This window comes from Malurus melanocephalus, unplaced genomic scaffold, assembly GCF_030028575.1.
Source record: "Malurus melanocephalus ecotype Western Australia unplaced genomic scaffold, MMel_1.1 scaffold_395, whole genome shotgun sequence".
Classification (NCBI taxonomy): domain Eukaryota; kingdom Metazoa; phylum Chordata; class Aves; order Passeriformes; family Maluridae; genus Malurus; species Malurus melanocephalus.
In genome coordinates, this window is record NW_026623627.1 from 137,276 (window position 1) to 152,325 (window position 15,050).

The following is a 15,050-nucleotide window of genomic DNA, read 5'->3' on the forward strand; positions in this document are numbered from 1 at the left end:
CAAAACCAAAACCCACCAACCAAAAAAAACCAAACCAAAAGAGGTATGATTTCTAATTTTTTCCTTCATTAGCTGTAATAGTCTTCTTTAACATCTGAAAATATGAATTTCATAGAATATTCTGAAGAGCAGTAGCCAATATTACCAATTTGGTGGATCTAAGAAAAAGCATTCTGGAAACTGAGAGCTCCGAAGAAACCAGGGAAGTAAAATACATGTTTTTATTGTTATGTGTGGTGACAAACTGAAGTGTGAAGTCTCTCAAGGGAAAGCATAAGTGAATCTGAGCCACTCCATACCACATGTGTGTTGTAGCTCCATCTGTATGTCATGGGAAGTGAACCTTTGCAGTCTTGCCTTTTGTTTGTTACTTAAAAATGGAATTTCATGAGCAGTGCCTTGAGCTGGACCTTCATTTCTAGAACCTTGTTGTTTTTAAAACACCTGAAATTGAAATGATGAGGAAAATGGGGGTTTTTAGGCCATCTATTTATACCTCAACTGCAAAGWCCCTCATTTGACAGAACTGCAGCAACCTCTGCTCTTTTTCCCTTCTTTCTGCAGAGCTCATAATGTAATGAGCTGCCATGGGGAAAGGCCAGGGCTTCCTAAGTGCATGCTGCCATGCTTCTTTTCYCTGTCAGTGGCTCCCTCTGAGCTGGCAGCACTCATCCTTCACCAGTGCCTTGCTCACATCAGTGTTTTCTTTTAACCTTGYCCAAGTCTGTCTGCAGAGGCAGCTCCTGAGTTCATAGCAGAGCTTGATTTACAGCATGAGASAGTGAGTGGTGCACATAAGAATTGCTCATGTCTTGAATATTTCAAGTCTTCTGAACTGAATCTGAAGTACAGATTTTGACTGATTTATGGTGTTATAGCTTATTGAAGCTGATGTAAGGCCAAGAGTGGTTATTTTTTTTCTGAATCACACTACCTACAGTCTTTAGCAGGARGCAAAACCTACAATAAATTACTTTATAAAATTAACATTTTCTACCTTCAGTTTCTCTTCCATTCTTCTGTTAAATAGATCTGCTCAATGAACTTGCAATTGAGTAAAWTACCTATTCCATGCTTACAAAACTACCAATCCAGCGGTCTTAATCCAGCACATTGTTTTATTGCTCATCAGCCCTGTGACTTGGGGAGCACACAATCTTCTAGGTGTGGTGGGTTCCAGAACCTCAGAGGAATGAACAATGCAACAACACCTGTCAAAAGTTAATTGATGCCAACCAGGACTGTAGGACATTCTGTTTATAAAAGAACCTGATACTGTTTTACAGGAGTGATTGCTGAGCRTCCCACAGCAATGGGATACTTCAGGAAGTACTGGTATCTCACTTTAATTRTATGAACTCTTGAGAAGTGAGAGTGGAAACATCATTGCCAAAACCYGTGTGTTGAGTGTGTAACATTTTACCCAAATAGCCACTTTTTGCTCTCAGTTTTTCCTTTCATTATATGTGCAATGTTACGTGTATTCACACATCTCACAAACTCAGAAATGAACTTCAAAAGGTCTGAGCCTGCTATGTCCAGTCTGCAAAGACAGCAAAGTGTGTCAGTGGGTCACCTTTTGGTCCTCATAAGAGCCGTGACTGAGGTAAAGCAGATTTAATGCCGTGACCTCGGGGCAGGGTCTATAAAAATCACATTTAAAAAATTATATGTTAGCTCTAGGTCTCTCTTGTGGTGTTAGTGTAGATAATTGTTAAAACAATGTTAACCTGGTTAAAAAGCCTGGGAGTAGTCCTGGCGTGATTCAGTTTAGCATGAGGTTCCAGAATTCAGACCACTTTTAAATATTGACTGCAGGCTTCCTTATGATTAAGGCATCAAATCAAGGAAATTTCAAGGCTGTTTTTATAATTCATTATATTTTCTTTATTACCACTGTTTCATTAATAACAGCCTTCATTCCGTGGTAGCTATTATTCTTATTATAACAGTACCAGCAGAGACCTAGTCTGAGAATGCAAAGCAAATGGCAAAGCATCCTTGCAGGTTATGATAAAATAATGAATATCAATAAATCYAAAATTTATCTAGGAAAGATATTGTTCTTTTAATAAAAATTGATAGAAATTATTTTGCTGAATTCCTGTATTTCTGAGTGTTTCAGATACAGATGAGAAAATTGAGTGATTTTTTTGTTGTTGTTGTCCCATCACTATTCAGCATCATGCTTTAAGATTTGTCCTCTGGAATCTTTTTATTAGTGTATTGTGATTCTTAGTTTAATGAAACAAACTTGTGGTATTTTCTCTATTGCTATGATGGGAAAGTTCTGTGGAGCCTTAGAAAGAGTGGGATACAAAGGCTGCACTAGAGCAGAGATGGAGCATCCCCACTGCTTCATGCATTAGCAATAAAAACCTTGATTCAGAGATCATCAGAGAATAAGAGGAAAGTTGTCCAACTGAAATTATGAGTGAAAAAAAAAAAGTTGTACTGCAAATTGATATGCTGCCTTGGGCATCAAAGTGTTTCACTAACAGAGACATTCCAACAATGTTAGGTTCAGTGTTTTGCTGATACAAAACCTATAGGAAGACAGAGTCAAACCAATGGGTGCTGAGGTGTGAGTTTTGGGCACAGCATTAGCCATCCTTCTTCACCTAATGCAGGCATGGTGAGCTTTGAGGCAGAAATGATTTATCTCCTAGCGAGGCTTTAGATTGGGATCTGTCATCCTAGGAGGGAAAAGAAAGAAGCTGCCAGGGTTTTCAGAATATTTTAAAGGATTCTCTTGGTGCTAAGGGAGAAATTTCCTCCCACAGCACCCTCCTACCCTCCCCCTCCATCCCATATGGATTTCTCTTTATATTCCATTTATTTTTGGTGCAGTTGTTTGTGTCCATTGGACTGCACCTCCCCTCAGGGGAAAACAAAACAAACAATCCACAAAACTGCGGAGACATTAGAAAATCATGAGACTGTCAAGTAGTATTGGTGGCTGGGTCTTATAGAAAATTTGTTTTTTGGAAGAAATCAGCTTAACTGCAGACCAAATGATAGTATCAGTTTAGCTGAGCAGAAGATGACAAAGTTTCTCCTCCAGCTATGTTACAGTGATTAGAAAGTTGTTGCTGACTCAAATGAGTAAGTTAGAAAATAAATAAATTAATAATTGTTCATGCAAAATCAGGGTCAAGTTAGTTTTATTGGCTTGAAAACATAAGGCTTACTGTCCCATCTTACATTTTCTAAATTCTTGTGATATAGCCTTCAGACAGAATTTTATGCCTTATAGTAGCAGACTAGTTGTTGAGAGTTAAAAATTCCAGGGAACAAGCAGCAGTAAAGCTTCCACATGCTGACAACAAGGAATTGTGCATAGCAGGCTCCATTAAACAAAGGACAGAGACATTTCATAATAAAGCAGAAAACAGACCTGTATGTAACATTCAGGTTTCTAACAGCTGCCAGGAGAATTCATGTGCTTTTATAGTGCAAGCTTCTCTTGCATTTCATCCTTAAGATGACAGAATCATCAGCAGAAGTTGTTCTGCTGGACTGAGAAAAACCTTGGGAGATAAAGCCTTTCAAGGTAAAATGTGAGTATCGCATAAATRCGTACTTTTAGAGATGATTCTGTCGTTCTCACAGAAATCTCTGTGGGCTCATGTCATCCAGCACTCTGGAGGTACAGCTTGAACACTGCTTCCATGAGGTGTGCAAAGCACTCTGCCTTTTTAAGAAAGACTCCCCAGTCATCTTTTATGTTGCTGGTTTTATGATTTGAAAAGTCATCCAAATTATTGCCTCTGCTGAGAGTATGGCTTGGGCACATGGAAGAAAAGAAAGGGTGGACAGATGCACATACCGTCCCCTGGCTTGAAAAAGAAATCTCATAATTGCAAACAGTAAATTAAATGTATCTTACCTGGAGCTTATTTGAATTTTAAGATAGCTATTAGTCCAACAAGCAGTTAACCRAAATTGAATTGTACCTGTAATTAAAATATTTATGCTAAAAGTGAGTCAGACAGCTGGCATGTACAACTTCCCACTCTCATGCAACTCCCAAGAAATTTTAAAAGAAGGCAAAGTATTCCTCTTTATGATGTTTGAAAATTAGGAGCTGCTTCTTTCAGAATGTGCTGCTCATTTAATTTAGAACAAAGGCTTCAAACTCCCCTCACTGTGTGAAAACAGAGCTTGAATTAGCTKCTCTAAAGAAGTGGGAGATGGGGCATCAAAGAGCCTTCTGTTCATTAAGATAAACACCAAATATGTGTTTCATGTTTGGTTTCAGTATAACATTCTGAATAGAGGATTAAGCAGTTGCTTCCCACAGTCTTAAACTATTGAGATGGTGTGGGAGAAGGAGGAGAATAAAAGGATTTAAGCTATTATACAAAGAATTAGTGTTGAGAGAGTAAAAGGTCCCCCTATTACCCATTGAATTCTGCATGGATTTAGTTGTGTTGAGAGTGTAACATGGCTCTCTGTTTTGGACACACAGAAAGTACATAATTAGGTTGCAGGAGTCCATTTGAAGTTTCAATCTGGATGCTGATCTTGTGAGATGGATTCCTTCCAGTTCATTATGTACTTTAAAATAAAACTATGTAGTTTTAAGGAAAAAAAAAACACAACATAGTTTCATAACTGAAATTTTCTTTTTATGTAATTCTTTTTGTTATATCATGACTTTAGAAAGAAGCCTGCATGGCAAGGTATTACATTTTYAGAAGTATCAATGACATCTGGGGACATATTTTACTGTTCTTGCTCTCAAATGCAGTCAGCTCAGCTGCAGAAACAATTATGATCCATCCCAATTTGTGTTCCCCAAACCAGTTTTTATTATATGTGTTTTACAGATCAAGTTGATCGGACCAGTCATGTGAGTCAGTRTGAATGAGGGGCTTTCATTCCGTCCATGCCTTACACCTTCTCTGTGAGCGTGGATGATGGATATTTTTATGAATCAGCTGATTTAAAGTATTTTATTTTAAATTTAATTATGAGATTTGGTAACAATTATGACCAATATTGCAGTGCTCTTATATCAGAATTCCTTTCTGTTGATGCCAAGGAAATGTTCCCTAAGGGGTTTTACAGCTTTAGTTCTGTTTTTGAAACTAATGTTTGTTTGCCGTTAGCCAACCTGTAAACTTGTTTTTGTGTTTGGGGAGGTTTTTTTTAATATCAATTTTGTTTATTTCATAGTAGCTGATTAGAAATTAGGTGTTTTTTTCATATATTTTTCCCTCTAGGAATCTGTTATTCCTCCCTCTGGGAAACAGGCAGTAGCTAGATTTGGTCTTACTTAGGACAGCTGTTCTCATAATTTAGGGGGAAAACCACCAGGAGTGGGTATATTTAGTATATTTATTGATAAATATAGAMGCTCTACCAAAGGATGACTGATCAAGTTGATTATATTTTCTTCTTTTTTTGTATTGTATTTATAACATTTCAGGGTTGCACTTTGTGGGCAGGGAGTTTAATCATCTTACAACTACTTGATTTTCATGTTTGCAGCATTCTGCTTAAAACAGGATTTCTAAAGAACAGCAGTGGTTGGAATACATTGTTTAATGTGATTTAAAGCTGAAGCACTCAAATTTCAAAGGAGCTGTATGAATCTACTGTTACCAAGTTCATCCTCAAGAGATTTTTTGTGGGGACTATAACACTAAGTAGGTGACAGACCTCAGACAGAGACATCCAGTTCTGTGCACAAAATAACAACCAAAAAAGCTCAGAAATTAATCCTACGCTTCTTGRAGGAAGTGAAGGAAGGACTCCAAATGTGACAGGATATCCAGGTTCCATGGCTTCCTTAGCACATTGACTCACAGGTCCTGCCTGGTGATCTGTCTCATTTGGGATTCAGTAGAAGGTGGCTACGTCTTGGTTTCACTCCCTGCTGATTGGTTTGGTGAGATTTCAGCTCATTATTGCCCTGCCTCATTGCTATCTGTTAGCAGATGCTGATGAATAATGAATCACACTGATCTTTCTCCTACCCATAGATATATGTGAGATTGGATTTACTGGAGTGATAGAGAATTTGTCGCTTAAACCTCAATTTCTGTGCCTTTTTCACACTGAGTTAGAGCAATAATTGTATATTTGTTTTATSTTGCTCTCCTTCCTTATCCCCAGTATTTAGCTTCTCATAATAAGAGAGATGAAAAATGTATTTGAATGCAGGTCACAGAGATTTCAGAGTACAGCCTGAAAACCTTAAGCACCAGRGCTTTCATTCTAGAGGCTCATTTTCAGTCTCTGCTGTATCTTAATCTCTTAATTCAAAATCTTTTATAGGTGTTGACCTACACCTATTTGTCTGCAGTTATTTCAGGAAGAACTAATATTTGAACATTTGGGCTGCTGAAATCCTGGTTCTTTCAGAGAGAAGACTATATGCCATTACATGTTTGTCATTATGTAATGCAAAGCCAGGTCTATGCTAACTCAGAATTCTTCTTTTCTGAATACTTATTGAAAATCTGTATATCTCAGAGCTCTCTGATTAGACAAAATTCCATTGGAAAAATAGAAGTTTGTTCTATTTTGCAGAGAACAAGCAGCTAACAAGACAGAGGTAATTCAAGTACAAGATGTTATCACCAGGCAAGACAAGCAATGGGTTTACTCTACCCTCATGACAATTGTGAATTGTTTGAATTCTCATTATTTGTACCTTCTTGTAATGTGACATAACTTTCCCTTCTCTTCCGGATGATCTAACTGCCCCACAGTCTCTGTGGATAGGCATGTGTACACATACAATTCCTGTGGAAGAATTGACATTATGAATTTATCTGGGGGTTATCCAGTGCAGTGGTAATCTGAATTTTCCATACTGGAACAGTAGTCATTTCATAACAATACCCAAGCTGAGGTATAAGATGAGATGGTCTGAGATGGTGCTGAGCTATCAGGATGCTGTAGTGGGCAAACATACCTCAGCAATATGAGGTGTAACAGCGTCTCAACCTAACAGCATAACAACGTTTGTTAGAATACTTTGGCAAGGAGGTTTGTGCACAGAAGTACAAAGGTTTCTTTGTCAGTCTCTTCTGCTCAAAAAYTTTACCACTGCAAAAGCATATGGAATTCATTGTGAAAACAATTTGTGTGAAAACTCTGGTGCTTTTGATATGAAGAATTAATTAGGTGATTATGTCTGGCTTAATGTAATGTCAAAAAATGAATGTGGGGACAAGGTARTAAGGGACATATTAATCCACAGAAATGGAGAAGTTTCCCTTTTAACAGAGAAGTCCTTACATTTCTGCTATAGGTAGAAGTMACTAATGGGTGCAGATGTGAGTATTCTTTGTGCTGAGTGTGTTCCTATACACATTACATACATAAATACAGTGAATGATATTAGATAGACTTAATCTGATGTAATTTAGACATTGGATTTATTCTGATCCAAATTACAGAATGCATAGATTTTTCTTAATTTTAAAATAATTTTTAGGATCAACTAGATTTGATTCACCTTAATGAAGTAAAGCAGTGATAAGGAATAAAATTCCTAAACTGAGAAGGAGTCAGGGCACTTGAATCCTTCCTAGCACCTTCTGGAGGTGAGGTATTGATGATTKTTCTGAATTGTCTTTCAAAAGGCTTATGATATGTCAAACAGGCAGCCAGGGGAAGAATCTCTAAGTGTTCAGAGCTAAGGAACTGGTCATAAAACCTGAGTTCTGTATAGAGAAAAGATAAAATGCAGGAGTGCAATAAACTAATAAACACCAAGTCAACCACAATATAGAAAACTACTTTCTCATTTAACTTAGGCTCAGTCAAGAAAATAATTTTATTGTTGTCACCCTAAATATGAGACTAGATGCAATAATGCAAGTCCTTAGATCATGTTAGAGACCAAAGGTTTGYTCTGGTTTATATTTGCTCTTCCTCACATTCTTTTCCCTAGAACAGAGATGAGGTAAGCACTGGATTTATGCAATAGGCAGTATAGATAATTTTGTTGAACAAAAGAAAAATAAATCACAGCTATTTTCTGAATATATCCCTTTTTCTGTCAGAATAAACTACAGATTGTTGGCAGTTTTTCCACAAGGTTTTCTGTGACATCAGACCTAATTACCACCTATTCTGCTACTTAAAAATATGGTGCCCTGGCAACACAGCTTCCTTTCTCCAATCATGGGGCAGGAAAGCAACTGCAGGCTATTGAATTTGGATTTGTCAGAGTAAATAATTAGAAGGCTCATCAGCTTTTCGCTAATGAACAAGGAAATGTGATTAAAAAACTTTAAAGGATAATAGCTGAAAACAATATAGAAATGATAGCAGGATGATTACTGTGAATGAGTGACTGAAATTTCTGAATAAGAGATTTCTTCAACCAGGCACAAGGACAGTAGTTTAATCTTCTATTAAAAGATTCCTGACAATTTGGAAAAGCTCTGAATCAGGAGATTATAGACATCTCAGAAGCTGACAAGGCAGTCACTTCTCTTAAGACAGCTACTCTCTGGCAAATGCTCAGAAATAAATTTTGTGTGTGTGATTTTGGTTTTCTTTTTTGCTATTTCAAGGCTCTGAAATTCTATCCAACAATGACTGGGATATTTCTGACTAGGCAATCTTTTATTCTCAAAGACTCTGAAAATACAAATCATCTTTCAGATCAAAATGTTCTAGAGAAGCTTGCCAAGTTTGCTGTGGCTAACATCTAGAAATTGCACTGATTAGCTTCTGGCATGGTTCCTTGCAAGTGCTTTGCATGCTAGTATCTCATTAAATATCTCATTCCTCTTTATTATTCTTCAGCACCAAAAGATGTACTTCYACCTTATATCTAATCTGGTTTTATGCTTTTAATGTCTGCTCTCCCAGCTTATCTAAAGGAGATAGCACATAATAGAGAAACTCAAAGAAAAGTGRAATAACAGATGCTGTGCTGCTACAATTCTTCTGCATGTCAGGAAAAATATATCTTAATTTTTTCCTTTATATACATTCATAAAGGGAACAGTCTTGTTATGAATAAAGGCACAGAAGTCAACAAGATTACGAATTTCTATTTAAGGGTGGAACTTTTCAGATATAAAAGTGACATGCACTGAAGTGTGAGATTTGTAGTTACAAAGATTAATAAAAAAAAAAAAGGTAAAATAAAATGTGAAACATGCTCATGTGCCTCAAATAGGATACTAAGCAGTACAGGAAACACTCTAGATCTAAAACCTGGAAAGAAAAACGCTTTTCTGCTTGAAGAGTTCTTTGGGAAGTGATTCTTTACCTCTTCTGATCTGTTCCACACGATGTAGACCCACCATGGTGCAGTGCCCAGTGTGCATAATAGATACCACTTCAATRGGGACATCTAGCGAAGAGACAACCTCTCTTCAAAGAGTAGAAATGTACAAGAGACCTTYATCTGTCAGGAATTCTCTACAGTTTCCTTTTCTAAGCTGCACAGTGTAGCAAGATAAAAAAAAAATAAAAATTAAAGAAACTTATATTTCTTCTTTATGCTTTTTCCAGGCCAGGTTCTGTGCAAATTTGTCTGCAAAGTTTCTCTTGAGCCCCTAGATTGCATGGGTGGAGTCAATGAATGTCCTTTCAAAATGTCCTTTTTCTTCTATAGAAAGAAGTACAGTCTTGGAAGAACAATTCTTCATTATTCAAATAAATTCCTTGCCGAATGGCATTTTTGTTTTCTCATYACATTTAGAATTTTATTATTTTTATTTTGTCTTTGACATGAGAGTTCCCTTTCTGTGTTGTGTTAGAAACCATGCTTTATTTCCTTGATTTGCAGAGCCAGATCTGGAGAAAAACTTGTTTTTCAATTTATTCATGCCAGAACATCTTAGTTTTATGTATAGACTGGAACTATATATCTTGTAATTCATGTAATCCATTTCAGTATAACTTCAGCTTTCTACAGCTTTCTACAGATTAACTATAAATAAATCTTTGGTGCAAAAGTACTTCTGAAACTTTTATATAAGTAAAGAAACATTCAAAAATTGTATGTGTATTTAAAGAAACACAAAACTAGCAATTTTGTGCTAATTGTCTCACAGCTACATCATTCTGAAAAATCATCCTTTTTTTACATTGCCATAAAAATCATGCACCTGACATATAGCTGCACTTTTCTTTTATAGGTGGAATGGAGAAAATAAAACAGCATACCTTCACATTAGCTCACTACACCTATACTGTGCTGTCTAACTTAAAATATGCCAATGGGGCTCCTGTGGTACGTATTTACAGTGATACAGATTTCAGCAATCCTGATGTCCAAGGTCCAATCATTAATTTTAACGTGCTTGATGAAAATGGAGAAGTGCTCGGCTTTTCACAGGTATGTTTTTCTCCTGTCTTAACTTGAGTTTATGGTTGCATTTAAAGCATATTCACAATGAATTCTTTACCCTAAAAGAAGTATTTTATTCATAGTAGTCCCTTCTGAGGTTTTGGGTTTGTTTCTTCATAGCTCTACACCACATATACACCATTTTTAAAGCAGTAGAAAGAGAATCCAATAAATAGTGCTAGCACAATACAAAAYACATAATAGCCAGAGGCAATATCTTACAGATTTACTACTCCACAAGTAGGAAGTTTGGAAGTGGGYTGTTAACAGGATACATTGACTAGGCAGTTTGATTTTTGTTGGCTTCCTTCTCTAGAGTACTCAAAATTGGGAATTGAAGAGCAAGTCTGGAAAAGCTGATAAAGAGACTGCCTTGGAGCTTTGACATACACGTGAAATTAGATCTCAGAATATTGAAGGCAGCAATGAAAGAGGAGTTCTCTTTTCCCTTCAGTTCTAACAATTACATTCTTGTAATTTTCCTAAGGAAGCGTGGAATAAAATTGAATGGTCAGTGTAAAGAGTGAGATTCAAGCTCAAGAAATCCTTGAATGCTGTCTTTCTCAGCAGCTTTTTTAACCTTTATCCGTCAGGTATACCTAGTAGCTTTAAGATGAAACTTCCATTAAACTTTTATCCCTTCAGTGGAGAGGTAATRGTGTGTGACCGTAACTGTGACCGTGGCTGTGCACCGTGTCGGCAGTGGGTCACAGAGGGAAGATCAGCTCACTTGCTCATCAGCAGAAGGCACAAAAACCACAGTGCTCTTGTTTTGCTTCATTCTGTTTTTTCCTTGGCTGCCAGAGAGAACAGGATAATGAGGGGAACATGGAGATATGTCTACAAGAATACTAGAAGAGATCCATTTCTCACAAGGGAGAACAGAAGTGAAGCACTTGCTTTGTAGCCTGCAAGCRTGGAGTTTTACCTTTTTTAACGCATTTACCTGATGAACATGGGATAGTCAAATATATAGTGATTCAGCTTTTAGACAATGCTACCAAATAGTGGCAAATGTTCACCAATTTAATTTCAAAGCAGTCCCCCATTTGAGGAGTGAATTAGTCATTTATGTGGCCTTCAATAGGTGTGACAATGTTCAAGAAAATTGGAGACATTAACACAATTGAGTTTGTAAAACTCCCCAAACGCTTTAGTGTTGCTTCTTTTCTTTGGTTAAAACCAAAACCTTTATTTTKATTTCTGGTTTTCACAATTTCGTAGTAAAAATGGCTCATCCATGTTTCACTTTTTAAAATTCCACTGTACCCTCAAATTAAAAATTCTTTTATAATCTTATGAATCCATTGTGCCTGTTTGCTGCAGTGGCTGCTCATAAAACGCTTCTTTATTCATGTATGTCATCTGGATTGTGCTGTTCACCAGATTCTTGTAATTTCTGGCCTGAGTGCGTAGAATGAAGAACTATAAAATTTTCAAATGCATCCCAGTCACATCTGCAGTGCCTGTTCGATTACTTTGTTTAATTAAAATAATGTGCAATTTAATGACTTTTAGAAATTAACAAGCAGCAGCACTATTCCTTCCAAAGCTACAATATATGTGATATGTATATAATTGGCTTCTTTATRGAATGAAATTCTTTCATAGACACCTTGTGGAAATTATGGGGGAGAAAAATCTTTTCTGCTTCTTCTTTATGATTCCAAAGAAAATGCAAATGACAGAAAGTAATATTCATCCAACTGACAATGTAATCTCATCTGCTTACCTGCATACATGTCTAAAATGAGATAGGTTTATTCAAATAAAAGTTAAATCCAATGCTTTTGGTAATGGTTTGGAAATGAAATTGTGCCCTCTGCTTTGGCCATGTCTGTGGTCTGCACATTCATGTGAATTCACTGGGCAGTCTCCAAATGCAATCTTGTGGAGTTAGGATAACATGGTTTCAGAAGGCTCCCAGAAAATATTTTGGAGAATTTTTTTGTGAAGGGAAAATTGGATGGCATTTCTATCTGACATACCTACTACTACTGGACACCAGTTAATGACTCAGGTTGTCTTTCAGCAAGTGTATTAAAAGAGAAATGATAGAACATCCTATTCCTTTATGGATGATATCCCATCTATAATTAATTACTYATAACCAGGCATTGAACCAGTTCTATTTATCTTTCTGACAGGCAATTGTTATGTGCCTCTTGTCTATTATAGGGCACAGTGTGACTGGACATTAACATCTGGTAGCTTGAAAAGGACAATATGCCTGATTCCAGAGAAAATATTATGAGTAGGCTTGGARCAGTTTATTTGGAACATTTCAGATTGGCAAGAAAGCCTTCATAAGTAGACACTGTCTTCAGAGGATACCAAGCTTACATTTAAGCCTCAAGATTTGCATAATTGGCATGATATTCAAAACTCTGAACTAAGCCCAAGATATTTAGGATGTGAAAGGCATGTAGTGAAATGCAAGACATGTAACACTGCTGCTGAAAAATGAAAACAGAAAAAATTATGTCTTTCATCTGTGCAGCAATGGGGAAGAAAGTTATTCTTACCTTTCAATCATATGATTGAAATCCATTTCTCAGTGTTACTAGTTTAATTACCAGAACTAACAAGATTATGCCACTAAACACAAACATTCTTAAATTACATACTTGAGGTCAATTGCACCAAGAAGAAATAGCCACGATCTCRGGTTCATCTTTGAGTAAAACTTCATTGCAGCACTGAAGAGGAAATGAAAGCATTTTATTAAAGTGAGAAGCAAATAACCACACCATGATCAGACTCTCAGAGATGGCAGCAATCTTTACAGCCTYCTGTCCCAATATATGTGATATAGAATATGTAGATGTTAAGTGATAGGGTGGGGAGTGAAATAATTGTGGAAGTTAGTAGAAATGTTATTGCTTTTTTGTTTAAATGTTTCTTTGTGAGTGTTGAAGGGTAATACTGTCTTAAAATATTATACATAGAATAAACTTGTTTTGTATAMTACATGTATCATTGGTATAACTGACAGCTTAATTATGGGTTTTAGGGGGTTTTGCTCTAAATGGTAATTAAAACAATTAAATAAGAGGGTCTTGCAGACTCTAAACATCGTCACTCAAGGCTTTGGTTTTTCTTTAGCTTTTTCGCTAAACATTTCTTTATCTAGAAATAAAACTACTGCAGTTTTGAAATTTCCATAAACCTSTTGTCTTTGAGCACTAAAGCTGCATTAATTTTTCTTCTTTGAGCAGCACCAGATACTTTCCATGAAAGTTATTTCCTTCAGTTAAGCTGTCTCATAGACTCCTATTGGTAGTAATATGTTCTTGGGAGGACACCTGTATTCTTTTCACGCAAGATGCCTGTCCTCTGCAGTAGCACCTCTGTCATTTTGTTGTGTATTTATTTGCACTGCAGCATCAAAAAGCCCCTGTGATGAACAGRGGTTGAATTATGACGAGTACTTGACAGGCCCAGGACATAAAGATGGCCTTTTTGCCAAATGGCTTCTTCTTAGACAYTTGTCTAGTCAAGAATGGATAATTCCCCAGCATTGTAGTTTTTGCTGCTAATGAAATGTGGACAGATGACAGACTGGTAATTTGGAAAGGTGTGAAAGTGCAGGATAGGGATGAATGACCTCTGCAGGATGGAAGCAGAAGAGTTGACATTAAAGCAGCAAACTGTCAATCTTCTGCTTCTTTGTGAGGCTACCAAAAAACGAGAAGCACTCAGTCCAAGACTTTAAAAAGGGGTTGTGATGTAACAAAAAATGGCGTTATAGACATTTACCTGTTGCTGAGCTAATGCAGCAAACTCTTCACACAGCGAATCAGCAGCAGCACATTTATTAGCAATGAATATCTGCAGCCTTCACCATATATGAATGTCATGTGTTCTGTCATCCTCCAGTCTTTTCCAGACTCAGGAACACTGACAGCAATGACTCAGCTTCAATTTGCATCCTTGCCTTTTTTTTTTTTTTTTGTTAGCAAAATCTTGCACAGGACTCTATGAAGTCCAATTTGTTTTGAATGCTGAAGAGATGGAACGGTTGTAAGACAACAACATAGATTTGAAACAACAGTCCTACACACATAAAAACATGTATTTCTTATAAACTGGGTCAAAGTGCAAATGTTGTATGTTCTCTTCATATTTGCAGCTGTGAAAAAATATCCCCATCTCTGCTCTGGGAGACTTTTTATGCTAATATTATGAAAAAAAATTTCTCTTTGTTTTGATAGGGAGAAGAGACTTGTGAAATTCTCTTTGTACATTCAGTAGATAATTGCAGAGTAATTTTATAATCCCTTCACATTTTATTCTAGAAAGTCAGTTTGAAAGCCAGAAGAGGGGAAAGAGGTAGGAGACACAGATGGCCAGATGGAATTTTAACTGCAATATTTGTTGAATTGTGTGCATTGGAGCGCTCTTACCCAGCCACACCTTTACGTTCATGATTATGCCACCAGTGAAAAATAGTCCTTCCCTTTTTAAATCTTTTATTTTTCCACTCTGATCTTCTGAGACAATAATTTTTTCTCCTCCTACATGCAATGAAGCCAGTAATGTGCTTTAAAAAGTGAGCAAACCATCATGGCTGTCTTTTGAAAAATGGCCATCATTTCACATCTCAGCTGTGGATTACCAGCATCCATCTCTACTCTGCTTTTTCACATTCCCTCCTTTGCTTGGAGCCTGAACCTAAGCACAAGTAACGTGATTGGCTCACCTACAAAAGTCCACT

The 15,050-nt window shown here is 36.7% G+C and overlaps 1 protein-coding gene across 1 annotated transcript in view; it reads left to right on the top strand.

Annotated features, from left to right (window-relative positions):
* MOCOS (molybdenum cofactor sulfurase) overlaps positions 1 to 15,050 on the top strand; it is a gene marked incomplete at its 5' end in the record, with an annotated part of 196,907 nt that overhangs the window by 135,779 nt on the left and 46,078 nt on the right. The window contains one exon of the mRNA XM_057379247.1: positions 10,122 to 10,321. Coding sequence (XP_057235230.1) covers positions 10,122 to 10,321 — 200 coding nt within the window. The remainder of the gene's footprint in view (positions 1 to 10,121; positions 10,322 to 15,050) is intronic.